At 40.9% G+C, this 12,792-nt stretch overlaps 1 protein-coding gene across 1 annotated transcript in view; it reads right to left on the bottom strand.

Moving 5' to 3' along the window:
* Positions 1-62: 62 nt before the first annotated feature.
* grip2b (glutamate receptor interacting protein 2b) overlaps positions 63-12,792 on the bottom strand; it is a gene marked incomplete at both ends in the record, with an annotated part of 726,896 nt that continues 714,166 nt past the window's right edge. Inside the window, 2 exons of the mRNA XM_084315732.1 lie at positions 63-221; positions 1,919-2,065. Coding sequence (XP_084171858.1) covers positions 63-221; positions 1,919-2,065 — 306 coding nt within the window. The remainder of the gene's footprint in view (positions 222-1,918; positions 2,066-12,792) is intronic.

Genomic DNA, 12,792 nt, shown 5'->3' with positions numbered 1-12,792 from the left:
TGTGTGTGTGTGTGTGTGTGTGTGTGTGTGTGTGTGTGTGTGTGTGTGTGTGTCTGTGTGCTTCACAGGTCCAGGTGACGTTCTATAATGTCAGTACTATCCTGTGGGTCTATGTGGGTCAGAGGGTTCCGACTGATCACCAGCTCCAGTCGGTCTCCAGCCTCAGTGATCAGAGGCACCGCCAGACAGCAGTCAAAGTCCCGGGTCCGTACGTGGTTCACCTGGAGGAGGAGCAGAGAGGAACAGAGACCAGGGGGTAGATAGAGAGGGGGATAAACACATGATTTATTATGCTTTGTAATATGTTGTCTCTTTATTCAAGAAATGTAACTGGACTGAACTGAAATAAACTATATAAACCAAATTAAGTAGTGAACTAGTAACATATGATTGATGCCGTGGAGGACAGGAAGTCAAATGTAACAGTAGCAGTATCTGCAGCTAATATCTGTCTGTCCTCACTGGCCAGAGTTTGAATGGGGTGAGACGAAGATGATATGAAGATACTGGCAGCAGGGGAAATAGTGACACTTGGCTGGTGTCCAAATTCCTCGACTTCCATCCCTGTTTGGGGATCATCTACTGCCAGACAAGAGCGCATTTGCTGAGTTTGCACAACTCAAAACCTGGCTGACTTACAATTTGTAGCACTTGTATGCTCATCTTATGTGTGTGTGTGTGTGTGTGTGTGTGTGTGTGTGTGTGTGTGTGTGTGTGTGTGTGTGTGTGTGTGTGTGTGTGTGTGTGTGTGTGTGTGTGTGTGTGTGTGTGTGTGTGTGTGTGTGTCTCTAGTGACTGAGACTCGACACTAGTCATTGACCATAATCACACACATGGCCGTCGTGTGAATATGGTCAATGGAGATGTTACTCCACCCTCAACTGAAACTATATACTGTGTTCTCCAGTAGAACTCCAGTATATTGTGGTTATTGACACTGGTGTGTTGCCAGCATAAGCATGCGGCCAAAGACAGAGGTCTGTAGATCATTACCCCAGGGCCAATAACAATGATATAGCTCAAACCCAAGCATGCCATTGCTTTTTAAATAACACTTCAAATTTTAAAAGATCTTTGTCAGGATTTTGGTCCTCCACAAAAAAAAGTATTTATTGTTACTTTGTAGCTAGCTAATGCAAAAGGTGATTGTAATGTACTGAACAGAGGACTTTCGTGGGATGTTTAGAATGCCCATTTTCCCTATGTGCAAATGCTATGTGCAAAACAATGGTTGCTACTGTATGTGTTGACAGTGTGTTGATATGAGAAATCAACAACATTTCTATAATTTAGTACTTAATTTATAACTTAGTACTGGATCTTGAAAACAGGTCACAATACAACATTAATATCATGCTTTTCCAGTGTTTTACCTACTCTACCACTGCACAGAAAAATAGGCATTTTCTTTTGAAAGTGGTTTCCAGTGGTTACAGACAGCCATGTTGGAAGAAAGAAAATACACAAACATTCCGTGCAAGACCTGTATTAATAATGAACTGGCTAAACAAGGAGGGGTGACACAGTTCCTATATTGTGGCTAGAAACACTGATGGAATGCCACTTTAATCGCAGAGACAAATCGCATCTGCGATCCTAAAGAGACAATGCATGCGTGTGTGTTCCGGTGTGTGTGCTAAAACTAACCGCTGTGTGTACCGCTAAAAACATTGAGTGTCGTTGCATGCCGAATAAAGACCTCTGCAACAGGTCCTGCATTATTATTAAAAAAACTTGTCAAATCATACAGACTCATCATTTATCCTCTGTATTTACTCTTCATTTTAATTATTTTCATACTTCTCTGTCTGTTTGAATGTACAACTGTGCTGTATGTTTTGTGTTTTGGACCCATATGAGAATAGTTATCACTGCAGTGTCCTCCATTATATAAAGCTATAAACTATATCCCCAGTACCTGCAGGATCCGATCATAGGGTTTGAGTCCAGCTCGGTCAGCAGGGCCATCGGTTCGGATCATGTTGACATAAACTCCTTTCTCCAGGAAACCATCCGATACGCTGAAGCCAAAGTCATCACTCTCTGGGTCTTTTATCACAGTCACCTATAGTAGAGAACAACATATAGTTAGATAGACAGACAGACTTGTATTCTATGTATATCATTGCATAGCATAAGTACAGTACAATGAAAATAAGATGGCATCTAACCAGAATGCAAATGTAACAATAAAGTGCAATATACAATGTATATGTATAATATATACAATATACAATGTATAGGTGATTAAATGTGATTAACAAGCTACTGGCAATATATTACATATTATGCTAACTGATGTATGTACAGTATAATTATGCTATACAGTGATACGGGTATACAAAAGGTGTAACAGGTATAAATATACTATGGTAGTAAGCCATGCTGGCCAGTGGTATTAAGAATATGTATGGGATAAATACAGATATACAGTAGATATAATATATCCAGGTTTGTATACACATAAATAAGCATATGTATGCAGATATATCAAACAGTTGTATATAAATATTAGTGCTGTCAGGTGATTCAAAATGTTTATCTAATTAATTACAGGATTTGTAATTAATTAATCTAATTAATCACATTTTAATCGCATAACCATTCTAGGCCTAAAATGGCATGTGTCCGGATGGCAGAATTCAGTACTGTATCTACAAAACCTTCTGTTTAATCATCTTACATTTATTAATTTGCTTAGATTTTTCAGGTCTGGTACATTTTAGCATGGTGTTATTCACAGTCAAAGATAAAAAAAAAATTATTGATATTCTCATTTGGTTCATTACAATTTACTCAAGCCTAGTAGCAGACACAGTATTTCTGACACTGGGAATACATTCCCTGAGATCCATAGATGTCCCTAGAATCAGATACCAAGAACATGCAAATGGACCATATTTAAAAAAGTCTGTAAATGTGTATTCTACGTTCTTATGGAATGAATGAGATGAAAAAATATTTAAAGGGGAACTATCTTATAAATGGCCTTTTTGAGTGTTTAGCATTGTTTCCTAGCTATGTGAACTTATATTAATATGATCTATGTCTCAAAATTCTCATATTGGCGCATTCTTCCAATTCTCCTCTCACAATATTCACCCTCACTGAACTGAGTCGTTTGAAAATGTGCCTATATGTGATGTCATATAGTCACTGCTGCATGTTAATGTTCAGGATAACCAGAACGCGCACAGTGGTTTAGGAGCCCAGGCTCAAAACAGCTCGAAATCTTGAGGTAGAAAAATGCTGTTTTTGAGGACTTGATTAGAAATACAAAACAATGAATAAAAAATATATATATATTACAGAGGTGTTCCATAGACTCACAGGAATTGTGTAAAAGTGCCCAAATAGTGAAAGAAATAGTAAAATAGTTCCCCTTTAAACTATTTGACTATTTCTTTCACTATTTGGGCACTTTTACACAATTCCTGTGAGTCTATGGAACACCTCTGTAATTTTTTTTTTATTCATTGTTTTGTATTTCTAATCAAGTCCTCAAAAACAGCATTTTTCTACCTCAAGATCTCGAGCCGTTTTGAGCCTGGGCTCCAACCATGTGCAGCTCATCATGTACCTGATGCCACACAGCCACATTATCATGCAGCGGTGTCTCTCTGACATCACAAATCATCACATTTTCAGACGACTCAGTTCAGTGAGGGTGAATATTGTGAGAGGAGAATTGGAAGAATGCGCCAATATGAGAATTAGAGACATAGATCATATTAATATAAGTTCACATAGCTAGGAAACAATGCTAAACACTCAAAAAGGCCATTTATAAGATAGTTCCCCTTTAAATTAAAAATAATTTTTATTTTTATAAATGTTGAGTACATTTTCATAACGCAATAATTTGCTGTGTAATTAATTAATCTAATTAACGCGATAAACTGACAGCCCTAATAAATATATATATATACTAGAGCTGGGCATAGATAAAAAAAAATGTATCTAGATTAATCTACCTGCAATCCTGGAATTGATCTAGATTAATCTAGATTAAAATGGCTAAAAAAAAATATATCTGCCAAAGGCATTCAAAATATGTGTGTTCTACCCAAATAATGACCAGAGGAGGAGATTTATCCTCTCCTCTTCATCTGAGGAGTCACTAGCTGTTCTATCTCCTTGTTCAACAGCATGAACATGTCTTTTCTTTTTGTAATTTCCAGTGTTTCTTTTAAAACCAGATTTATCGTAATTTTCTGTGCCCTTCCTTTGATGCCATTAACATTGTTACACTGATATTGACAGCTCTCTCCAGTGTCAAATCACTCTCTGTCAGTAGTTTCTTCTGTGCACCTTCATTTCTTAATCCACACACAAACCTGTCTCTCAATGTGTCTTTTAGTGAATCTCTAAATTCACAATGCTGCTGACTGGTTGCTCACACACAGACCCCTGCAGAAGCAGGTTTCTCAACAAATTCAGTGCAAGCTCAGTGTAACAGTTCCACGAATGAAGAGAACACTGAACAGCTACTACAGTCTCAGGTCCACATCCAAGAGAACACTGAACAGTATACAGTCTCAGGTCCACCTCCAAGAGAACACTGAGCAGCTACTACAGTCTCAGGTCCACATCCAAGAGAACACTGAACAGCTACTACAGTCTCAGGTCCACATCCAAGAGAACACTGAACAGCTACAACCGGGACCTCTTGAGGACGATTTGCCCACCGGCGCGACGCGCCACTTTGCCGACCTCTAGCGGCTCGGGTGTTTTTAAATACAATATATATCACATTAAAGCCCTAGTTGTTGCCTGTTGATTGCTGTTTCAGGCGACAAAATCAGTTCAGCGGTTCTCGAGTTACATGCCGATATGTGAGGCGTGCGCCAAAGTATACGGCAGAGTCAGTTTACCACCCCCGACTCCCAGGGCTCTAGCTCCGTCAATCATTTGGCGATCTCGAAGATTATTGGACAGGGTTGTAGCCAATGAGTGTGGCTACTGAGTGAGAGTTTTTTTCTTTGTTTTTTACAGTTTACCAAAATCGCTCCTAATCACAAATTTCTGAACGAATTTCTATGAAATTTGGACATGTACTACATACGATTTCAGGCTATGGACCCATCGTGTTTTCCAGCTCATAAATCTTTTTTGGGAAATTCTATATTTGGATATTGCAACTACTACAGAAAAACGTGAGTAACACGTTTTTCTACAACTCAAGTTCAGACCTAGGTTACTCTATTTCATTAGCACTAAAAGTGATATTTTATTTATACTTTATTGTAACAGAAACTTCAGAATGTTATCTTTCAAAAGAGACCAGGCTTATAAGTATAAAGTATAGTATTCTGGTTTGCAAAAAAAGTATGCAGTCCTCAAAAACGAAAACAAAAATGGACACTTTTTGGGGCGCCTGTTAAGAGGATAATATAATTATATCATACAGGTATGTACACAGTAATATATGGGTAGACTATTGGATGAGGTAGGTTGTTATGATTACAGTGCAAGGCAGTTGTAGACAGTGAAGGCAGTAGATAAATAGAGGTATAGTCAACAGTGTTTGGAGTTCAGAGTTTGTACAGTATGGGCAACAGAGCCTGCATTAGAGGCAGTGGGGTTCAAAGTGTATACAGTGTGGTGAGTATGAGAGAGAGAGGGGGGGGGGGGTGCTGTCACCGTGGTGCAGAGTACAGAGAGATGACAGCTGAGGGGAAGAAACTGTTCCTGAGCCTGCTTGACTTGGAATGGAGATTCCTATAGCACTTCCCAGAGGGAAGAAGGGCAAACAGTCTGTGATATATTATTTGTTAAAACTTTTGTTGTCTGCGTTGCTTTTACCCTTTTTTCTTATTCTCTGCATTGCTTTTATTCTATCTATTTATGCAAATATTTGTACTGCTGTGAAGCACTTTGGACTGCAATTCTTGTATGAAAGATGCTATACAAATAAAGTTTATTATTTAACAACAGTGAATGACTTCTGGGCCCTATTACCTGTACCTGGTTCAACTAAGTCGATCAAAAGTCCCATTAGCCAGATTCAATTAACCCGATGTTTGAAACCAGGCTTTCCCTGTTCCTCGAATGCTGATTCACTCTTGTTCATTCGAACCAGACTTGATACTCAGGATAATCACCTGAAAAGACAGCAGGTGTTGATCGCAGAAATCCTGATTTTCTAACGGCATTGATTGATTGAAAACTTTATTAACAGATTGCAGCATGGGTACAATACAGTACGGCTCAATAGCCTCGCCGACAAGTTAAATGCATATCTATAAGCTAATTTTAAGTCCCTCATTACCCCAATCAATCAGATTATATTTCTTTAAATGTGCCTGCTGGCAGTAGGCTTAATGGAATGAATAATCGAATGAGATCTTGCTAGCGAAAATAATTAGTTCAACTCTTTCAGAATAAGTAGATAAAAACAAGCCCAAAGAGTATCTAATTGATACGAATTAATAGATACTTATGAGGATATAATAATGGCACACATAAATTCACACCAACATTCACCCGTGGGGGGGACCTCATTCTGCTTTCTTGACAGCTGTAAAAGTCTTATCAGCTCTGTGGGTTATGTCCTTGGTGGGTCGTCTCTCCGGAATTTGTTTTGGCTGGCAGGCATTCTCAGAAGAGAACAATGCCTTCTGAGTAGGCATTTCTTCTAGGAAAAATGCCACATCGATTTAAATTTGATTTTGAGTAGAGTGAATTTTAACAACTCCGTCCATGAAATGATTGAATGCAGTCGTTGGTCCTCTGCGTGGAACGCAGCAAGTGTCTTAGTCAGTTCATTGAGGCAGGTCCTGTGCACGGTAAACAGAGCCAAAATCTTATGATAGCAATCCAAAAGCTTCTTATAGCATAGCCAACCACATACCGCAAGTGCTCCAAAGCCGTCCAAAATGACTGAATGCAGTCGTTGGTCCTCTGCGTGGAACGCAGCAAGTGTCTTAGTCAGTTCATTGAGGCCGAGTAGCATGAATGCGATAATCCAAATGTCTTCCACGTCTTCTGTCAATTTGGTAGCCCGATTGAAATGTCCCAATTGGGCAGAGAGGGTCAGCCTCATTCTGCTTTCTTGACAAAAATATGCGATCCACTACTGAAAGTGACCAGCTAATTAAATCCATATCGAGTTGGTTTGAGTAGAGTCCGACAAACGGCACGAAGCACAGAGCACAGATAGCAGGTAGGAGAGGGGGAGAGGAGCGAGAGGAGGAAGCAACTGTTCTCGAGGAGAGGGAGGGCGAAGTATATGGGTACTTTAGTGGTGTAGTGTATCTTGTAGACCAGGCCCATTGCAAGTTGCTGTTGTCTACTCTAAGCCATCCTAGGTTGTCAAAATGGGCAGGGCTGAGGTGGGTTTTAGGAGTAAGGTCCAGCAGTAGTCTGACCAGTTTGTTTTGTGATGTTTGTAATCTTGTTTTTAGTGCCTTTGAGGTGCTTTGGTACCATGATGTGCAAGCATAGTCGTAGTACCCTTGAATGAGTGCTCCTGCTAGAGTCTTCAGGGTATTCTTGTTTCCCAGAGAGGAGATCCGGTACAAGAATCTTGTTAGTTCGTTGACTTTTTAGATTACATTTGTTGCCATGTATCCAGCTTAACCAGGCTGGATAAGCTGGTCAGGAAGGCCAGTAGCGTGGTTGGGGTGGAGCTGGACTCCCTAGCGAGGGTGGCGGAGATGAGGAGCCTTGCTAAGCTCCAGGCCATCAGGGAAAACCCCTCCCACCCACTATACACAAACTTGGCTGACAGGAGGAGAATGTTCAGTGCTAGGCTCACACTACCCAAATGCAGCACTGAACGGCACAGGAAGTCCTTTATTCCAACAGCCATCAGACTATACAATGCATCACTGTGCCTCACTGCATCAATGAGCACAGAGTGGCAGCTCCATAGTGGCAGGAGGCCGCGACTAGCGGCCTCCAGGCTCCACAACAGGGGGCAGCGACTGCTGCCAGACATTGACCTAGGACTAATAGGAACCCAAGGAGGACAATAACACTACCTTAGGCATACTGCACCTTATGTGGATACTGTGATACTGTGAATAATGTATCTTTCAGTTAGTTAGATAGTAAATCATAACACTACCTGATGCATACTGCACCTTATGTGACACTGTGAATACTGTGAATATATATTTCAGTTAGTTAGATAGTCAATTATATTGACCTATTTATTTACACTGCTTGTGTTGTTTTTACTACCTGTACCCCCCCCCCCCCTTCCCCCATGCTGCTAGGAATATCTTATCTTATCTTACCATCTTCCTGGACTTAGTTCGTAACAGCACTGTGCAATACTACACTTACTGTAGACCTCAGTATATTTTTACTGAATTTATTTACTGTATATTTTATTCCATTTTTATTCTATTTTACTCTACTCTTATCCTAGGCAACTTGATTTGATTTGTTTTATTATTCTAATTCGTGACCTGTTCTGTCTAAATGTTTAAATGTTGAGCGATTTGCAGTGTCAAATTTCCCACGGGATAATAAAAGTATTTCTATTCTATTCTATTCTATTCATTTTGTCACAGGAAAGACTTGCCTCTAGGATGGACCCCATGTATGTAATTTCATCTTTCCTTGTGACAATATCCATCCTCAAAAAACCTGGTGCTGACCCAGCTGATTTAAATCAGTATAGGCCCATCTCCAACCTTCCCTTCATCTAAAAAACCCTGGAGAGGGTGGTTGCCGCACAGCTGCAATCCCACCTCGACACAAACAATCTCCACAAACCTTTTCAATCCGGTTTCCGCCCACAACACAGTACCGAAACAGCCCTTGTCAAAATCACCAACGACCTTCTCCGTGCAGCTGACTCTGGACTTCTCACTATCCTCATCCTCCTCAACCTCAGTGCTGCATTTGACACCATCTCCCATCCACTACTCCTGGACCGCCTGGCTGGCATTTGGATCACTGCTGTCGCTCTCTCCTGGTTTACATCTTACCTCACTGAAGTGACAGACAACAGTTTGTTCAACTCAAGACTCACAAGTCAGGGTGTTCAGCTGTTTCACTGGGTGTCCCCCAGGGGTCAGTATTGGGTCCACTTCCACTGCTATGCAGACGACACACAGGTCTACATCTCCTCCAAACCCACCACTGCCCTTCCCCCCACCTCCCTCACCACCTGCCTTGAGGACATCAGGAGCTGGATGAGCAGAAACTTCCTGAAGTTAAATGGCAGCAAAACTGAGGCCCTGCTCATCGGCTCCAAATCCACCCTCACCAAATCACAAAACACCCCAGTTCCAAACATCACCATCGACGGCTTCCCTGTACCCTTCTCCCCCAAAGTTAAAAGCCTCTGTGTCATCCTGGACGGTTCCCTCTCCTTTGCACCACACATCAAAACCATCACCCGGTCTGCCTTCTTTCACCTCCGTAATATATCCAGACTCTGCCCATCCCTGTCCCAATCAAATACGAAAACCCTGGTCCACTCATTTGTCACATCCCGGATCGACTACTGCAACATTCTCCTCAGCGGCCTTCCCACCAAACTCCTCAACAGACTCCAAATCATCCAAAACTCTGCTGCCAGGATCATCACTCGCACAAACTCATCCAACCACATCACCCCCGTCCTCATTCAACTACAATGGCTCCCTGTGCACTACTGGATCGATTTCAAAAACCTCCTACTCACCTTCAAAGCCCTCCACAATCTAGCCCCCATCTAAATCACTGACCTCCTCCAGGAATACACCCCCTCCTGCACCCTCCGCTCATCATCTACTGGACTCCTCTCCATCCCCAGCTCACGCCTCAGCACATAGGTGCCCAAGCGTTCAGACTCTGGAACTCCCTGCCCCCACATATCCGACAGTCTGACTCACTCTCATCATTCAAATCACAACTGAAAACCCATCTATTCAAACTCGCATACCCCCTGCTGTTTGTTTGTTATTTTAACTTCACTGTTTTTTATACTTCCTGTTGTTTGTTTTATTTTTTAACCTTGACTTTTAACTGCCTTTCTGTGTTTTTTTCTATGATCTGTAAGGTGACCTTGGGTGTTGTGAAAGGCGCCACCAAATATAATGTATTATTATTATTATTATTATTATTATTATTATTATTATTATTATTATTATTATTATTATTATTATTATTATTATTATTATTATTATTATTATTATTATTATTATTATTATTATTATTATTATTATTATTATTATTATTATTATTATTATTATTATTATTATTATTATTATTATTATTATTATTATTATTATTATTATTATTATTATTAATATTGTCACCCACTGTAACAGAGAAGCCGTTTGTCATGCTGAGTTTGTTATTTGATCCGAAGAAAAATTGACACTGTTTTACCCAGATGTAATGATAGTTTGTTATCTGCGAGCCAGGTGCAGATTCTGCAGAGTTCAGAGCTGAGGGTTTTTTCAACCTGCAACTTTTTCAACCAGCAGGGCTGAGTCGTCCGCGAACAGGAACAAGTTGCAGTCACAAGCTGATGACATGTCATTTGCATAAATTAGGAACAATAACTGTCCTAGTATGCTTCCTTGTGGAACACCACAGCTCACTGGGAGGGGGGGGGGGGGGATAGTGTACCGTTTACCTCCACCATCTGTTCTCGCCCCTCCAGGTAGGATTGCATCCAGCTCACGGATAAACTATCAAGCGAGTGAGTGAGTGAGTGAGTGAGTGAGTGAGTGAGTGAGTGAGTGAGTGAGTGAGTGAGTGAGTGAGTGAGTGAGTGAGTGAGTGAGTGAGTGAGGAGTGAGGAGTTTTGTATGGATTCTGGACTTCACTGCGAGATGAGTTACGTGTTAACAGAATACAATAAAGTGAAACACTGGGAAAAGAAGATGGAAGCTACCGTATGAAAGCATAGATCAGGAATGCTACAGAGCTGCGTAATATATACATCTCTCTATAAACACATTAAATACACAATAATACACCTCTCCTCTCTATATAAATACATAAACCATATATACACCTCTGCCAGACTGCAGGGTCCAGCTCAAGATCCAAAACAGATTATAGGCCTGTTCCTGGCCAGTCCCCAGGAAGACCAGTATATTTTAATGAACCTGGGTCCCTGGGTTGATGTATTGCGTCTCTCCTCTGGGATGAAAGACGTTCAAGAGCCTCTGGCCAGAAGACTTCATAATAAATCCACACAGGGCCTTTTTTCTTTTTTTCTCTAATGTGAAGACATAGCAGAACATTTGTACAGGCAGTCGGAGCGCTGCACATTCTATATTTCATTACATAACACACTGGGATTAACATTATGAGAACATTTAGATACAGGGAGAGAGGGAGAGGAGGGGGGTCAAGAGAATGTGTGTGTGTGTGTGTGTGTGTGTGTGTGTGTGTGTGTGTGTGTGTGTGTGTGTGTGTGTGTGTGTGTGTGTGTGTGTGTGTGTGTGTGTGTGTGTGTGTGTGTGTGTGTGTGTGTGTGTGTGTGTGTGTGTGTGTGTGTGTGTGTGTGTGTGTGTGTGTGTGTGTGTGTGTGTGTGTGTGTGTGTGTGTGTGTGTGTGTGTGTGTGTGTGTGTTGGGGCATGCTTGCACAAGTGTGTGTTTGAGAGTGAAAATGTGAGTATGTGTGTATGTGTACAGTATGTGTACAGTATGTGTCTGTGTGTGTGTGTGTGTGTGTGTGTGTGTGTGTGTGTGTGTGTTATGTATGGAGGTATTGCATTCATTCATTTATTTGATTTATTTTCATCAACACTTCATGGTGTTTTTGTTTTGTTCTTGATTTATTGTGATGTTTCTTCTTGCCTTGTTTAAAGAAGACGTGTCCGGCAGGGGCGGGGCTAGGGGTGGCTACTTGGGCTCAAGCCCCGAAAGTTTACTTTCTACTTTAAAAAAAATTCTTTTTTACATTTTTATTTTAAATTATTTTATAGACAATGTGCATTTACATTAACTCATTCAACGCCAGTCACAATGATAGTCGGGTTAACTCGCCATCGCTTGAGCGCCAATCACGAGTATAGTCTTTTAATCGTTATTTCTTTTATTAGCGATATCCATTCATTTTCATCCATCCAGCCTGATGTTATCGTTGGGAATGGGTCTGAGCTCGCAAAAGGGCAAATACCGCCGCCTATCGTCTCCCGGATGGTATTGCACATCATTGGATTGGATTGGCTGGGGATGTACATCAAAAAAAAAGTCCGGTCCGGGTTTTGCTTCTCGGCCATGCAGTAACGTTGTACCACGTTGACTGGGGGGACTGGGAGCAGCGTGGATTATGTGTTTTGGACTATAATGTTGGATCAATGGACGCGATCGATATTTGGAATGGCGATCAGGAATTGGATTAATCTTTTTGCAGAACATCTGATGTAAGGTAAGGACTCTATGTTACCAGTCTTAGGTTAATCAGATGTTTTTTTCATAGCGATCACAACGTGTCTGTGTGTGTGTGTGTGTGTGTGTGTGTGTGTGTGTGTGTGTGTGTGTGTGTGTGTGTGTGTGTGTGTGTGTGTGTGTGTGTGCGTGCCGTTGGCGCTGAGCAAGGCACGGATAAGCGATTTTTCAGCCCGCTTTTGTATCGTGCATAAGGACGCATAAGGATACTATCGATAATCTATTTGAAAACGATGTATTCCACTAAAGGGCTATTATCGCGTATTTCTCTGGAATTACTAGAAATCTCCAAAACTATACAGTTTGAATACATCAAACTGAGTAAACATATGGCACAATTTTAAAAGCAGCTTAAAAAATACACATTAGAGAAATACAGAAATGAGTAATGAGGATAAACAAAGTAATGCTATATTGTGTTATGTAGTTCTGTACTGTAT

Source organism: Notolepis coatsorum (genome assembly GCF_963971535.1).
Source record: "Notolepis coatsorum genome assembly, chromosome: 6".
NCBI lineage: Eukaryota > Metazoa > Chordata > Actinopteri > Aulopiformes > Paralepididae > Notolepis > Notolepis coatsorum.
Note: the sequence above shows the minus strand (reverse complement) of the source record. Positions and strands in the feature narration are given on the sequence as shown.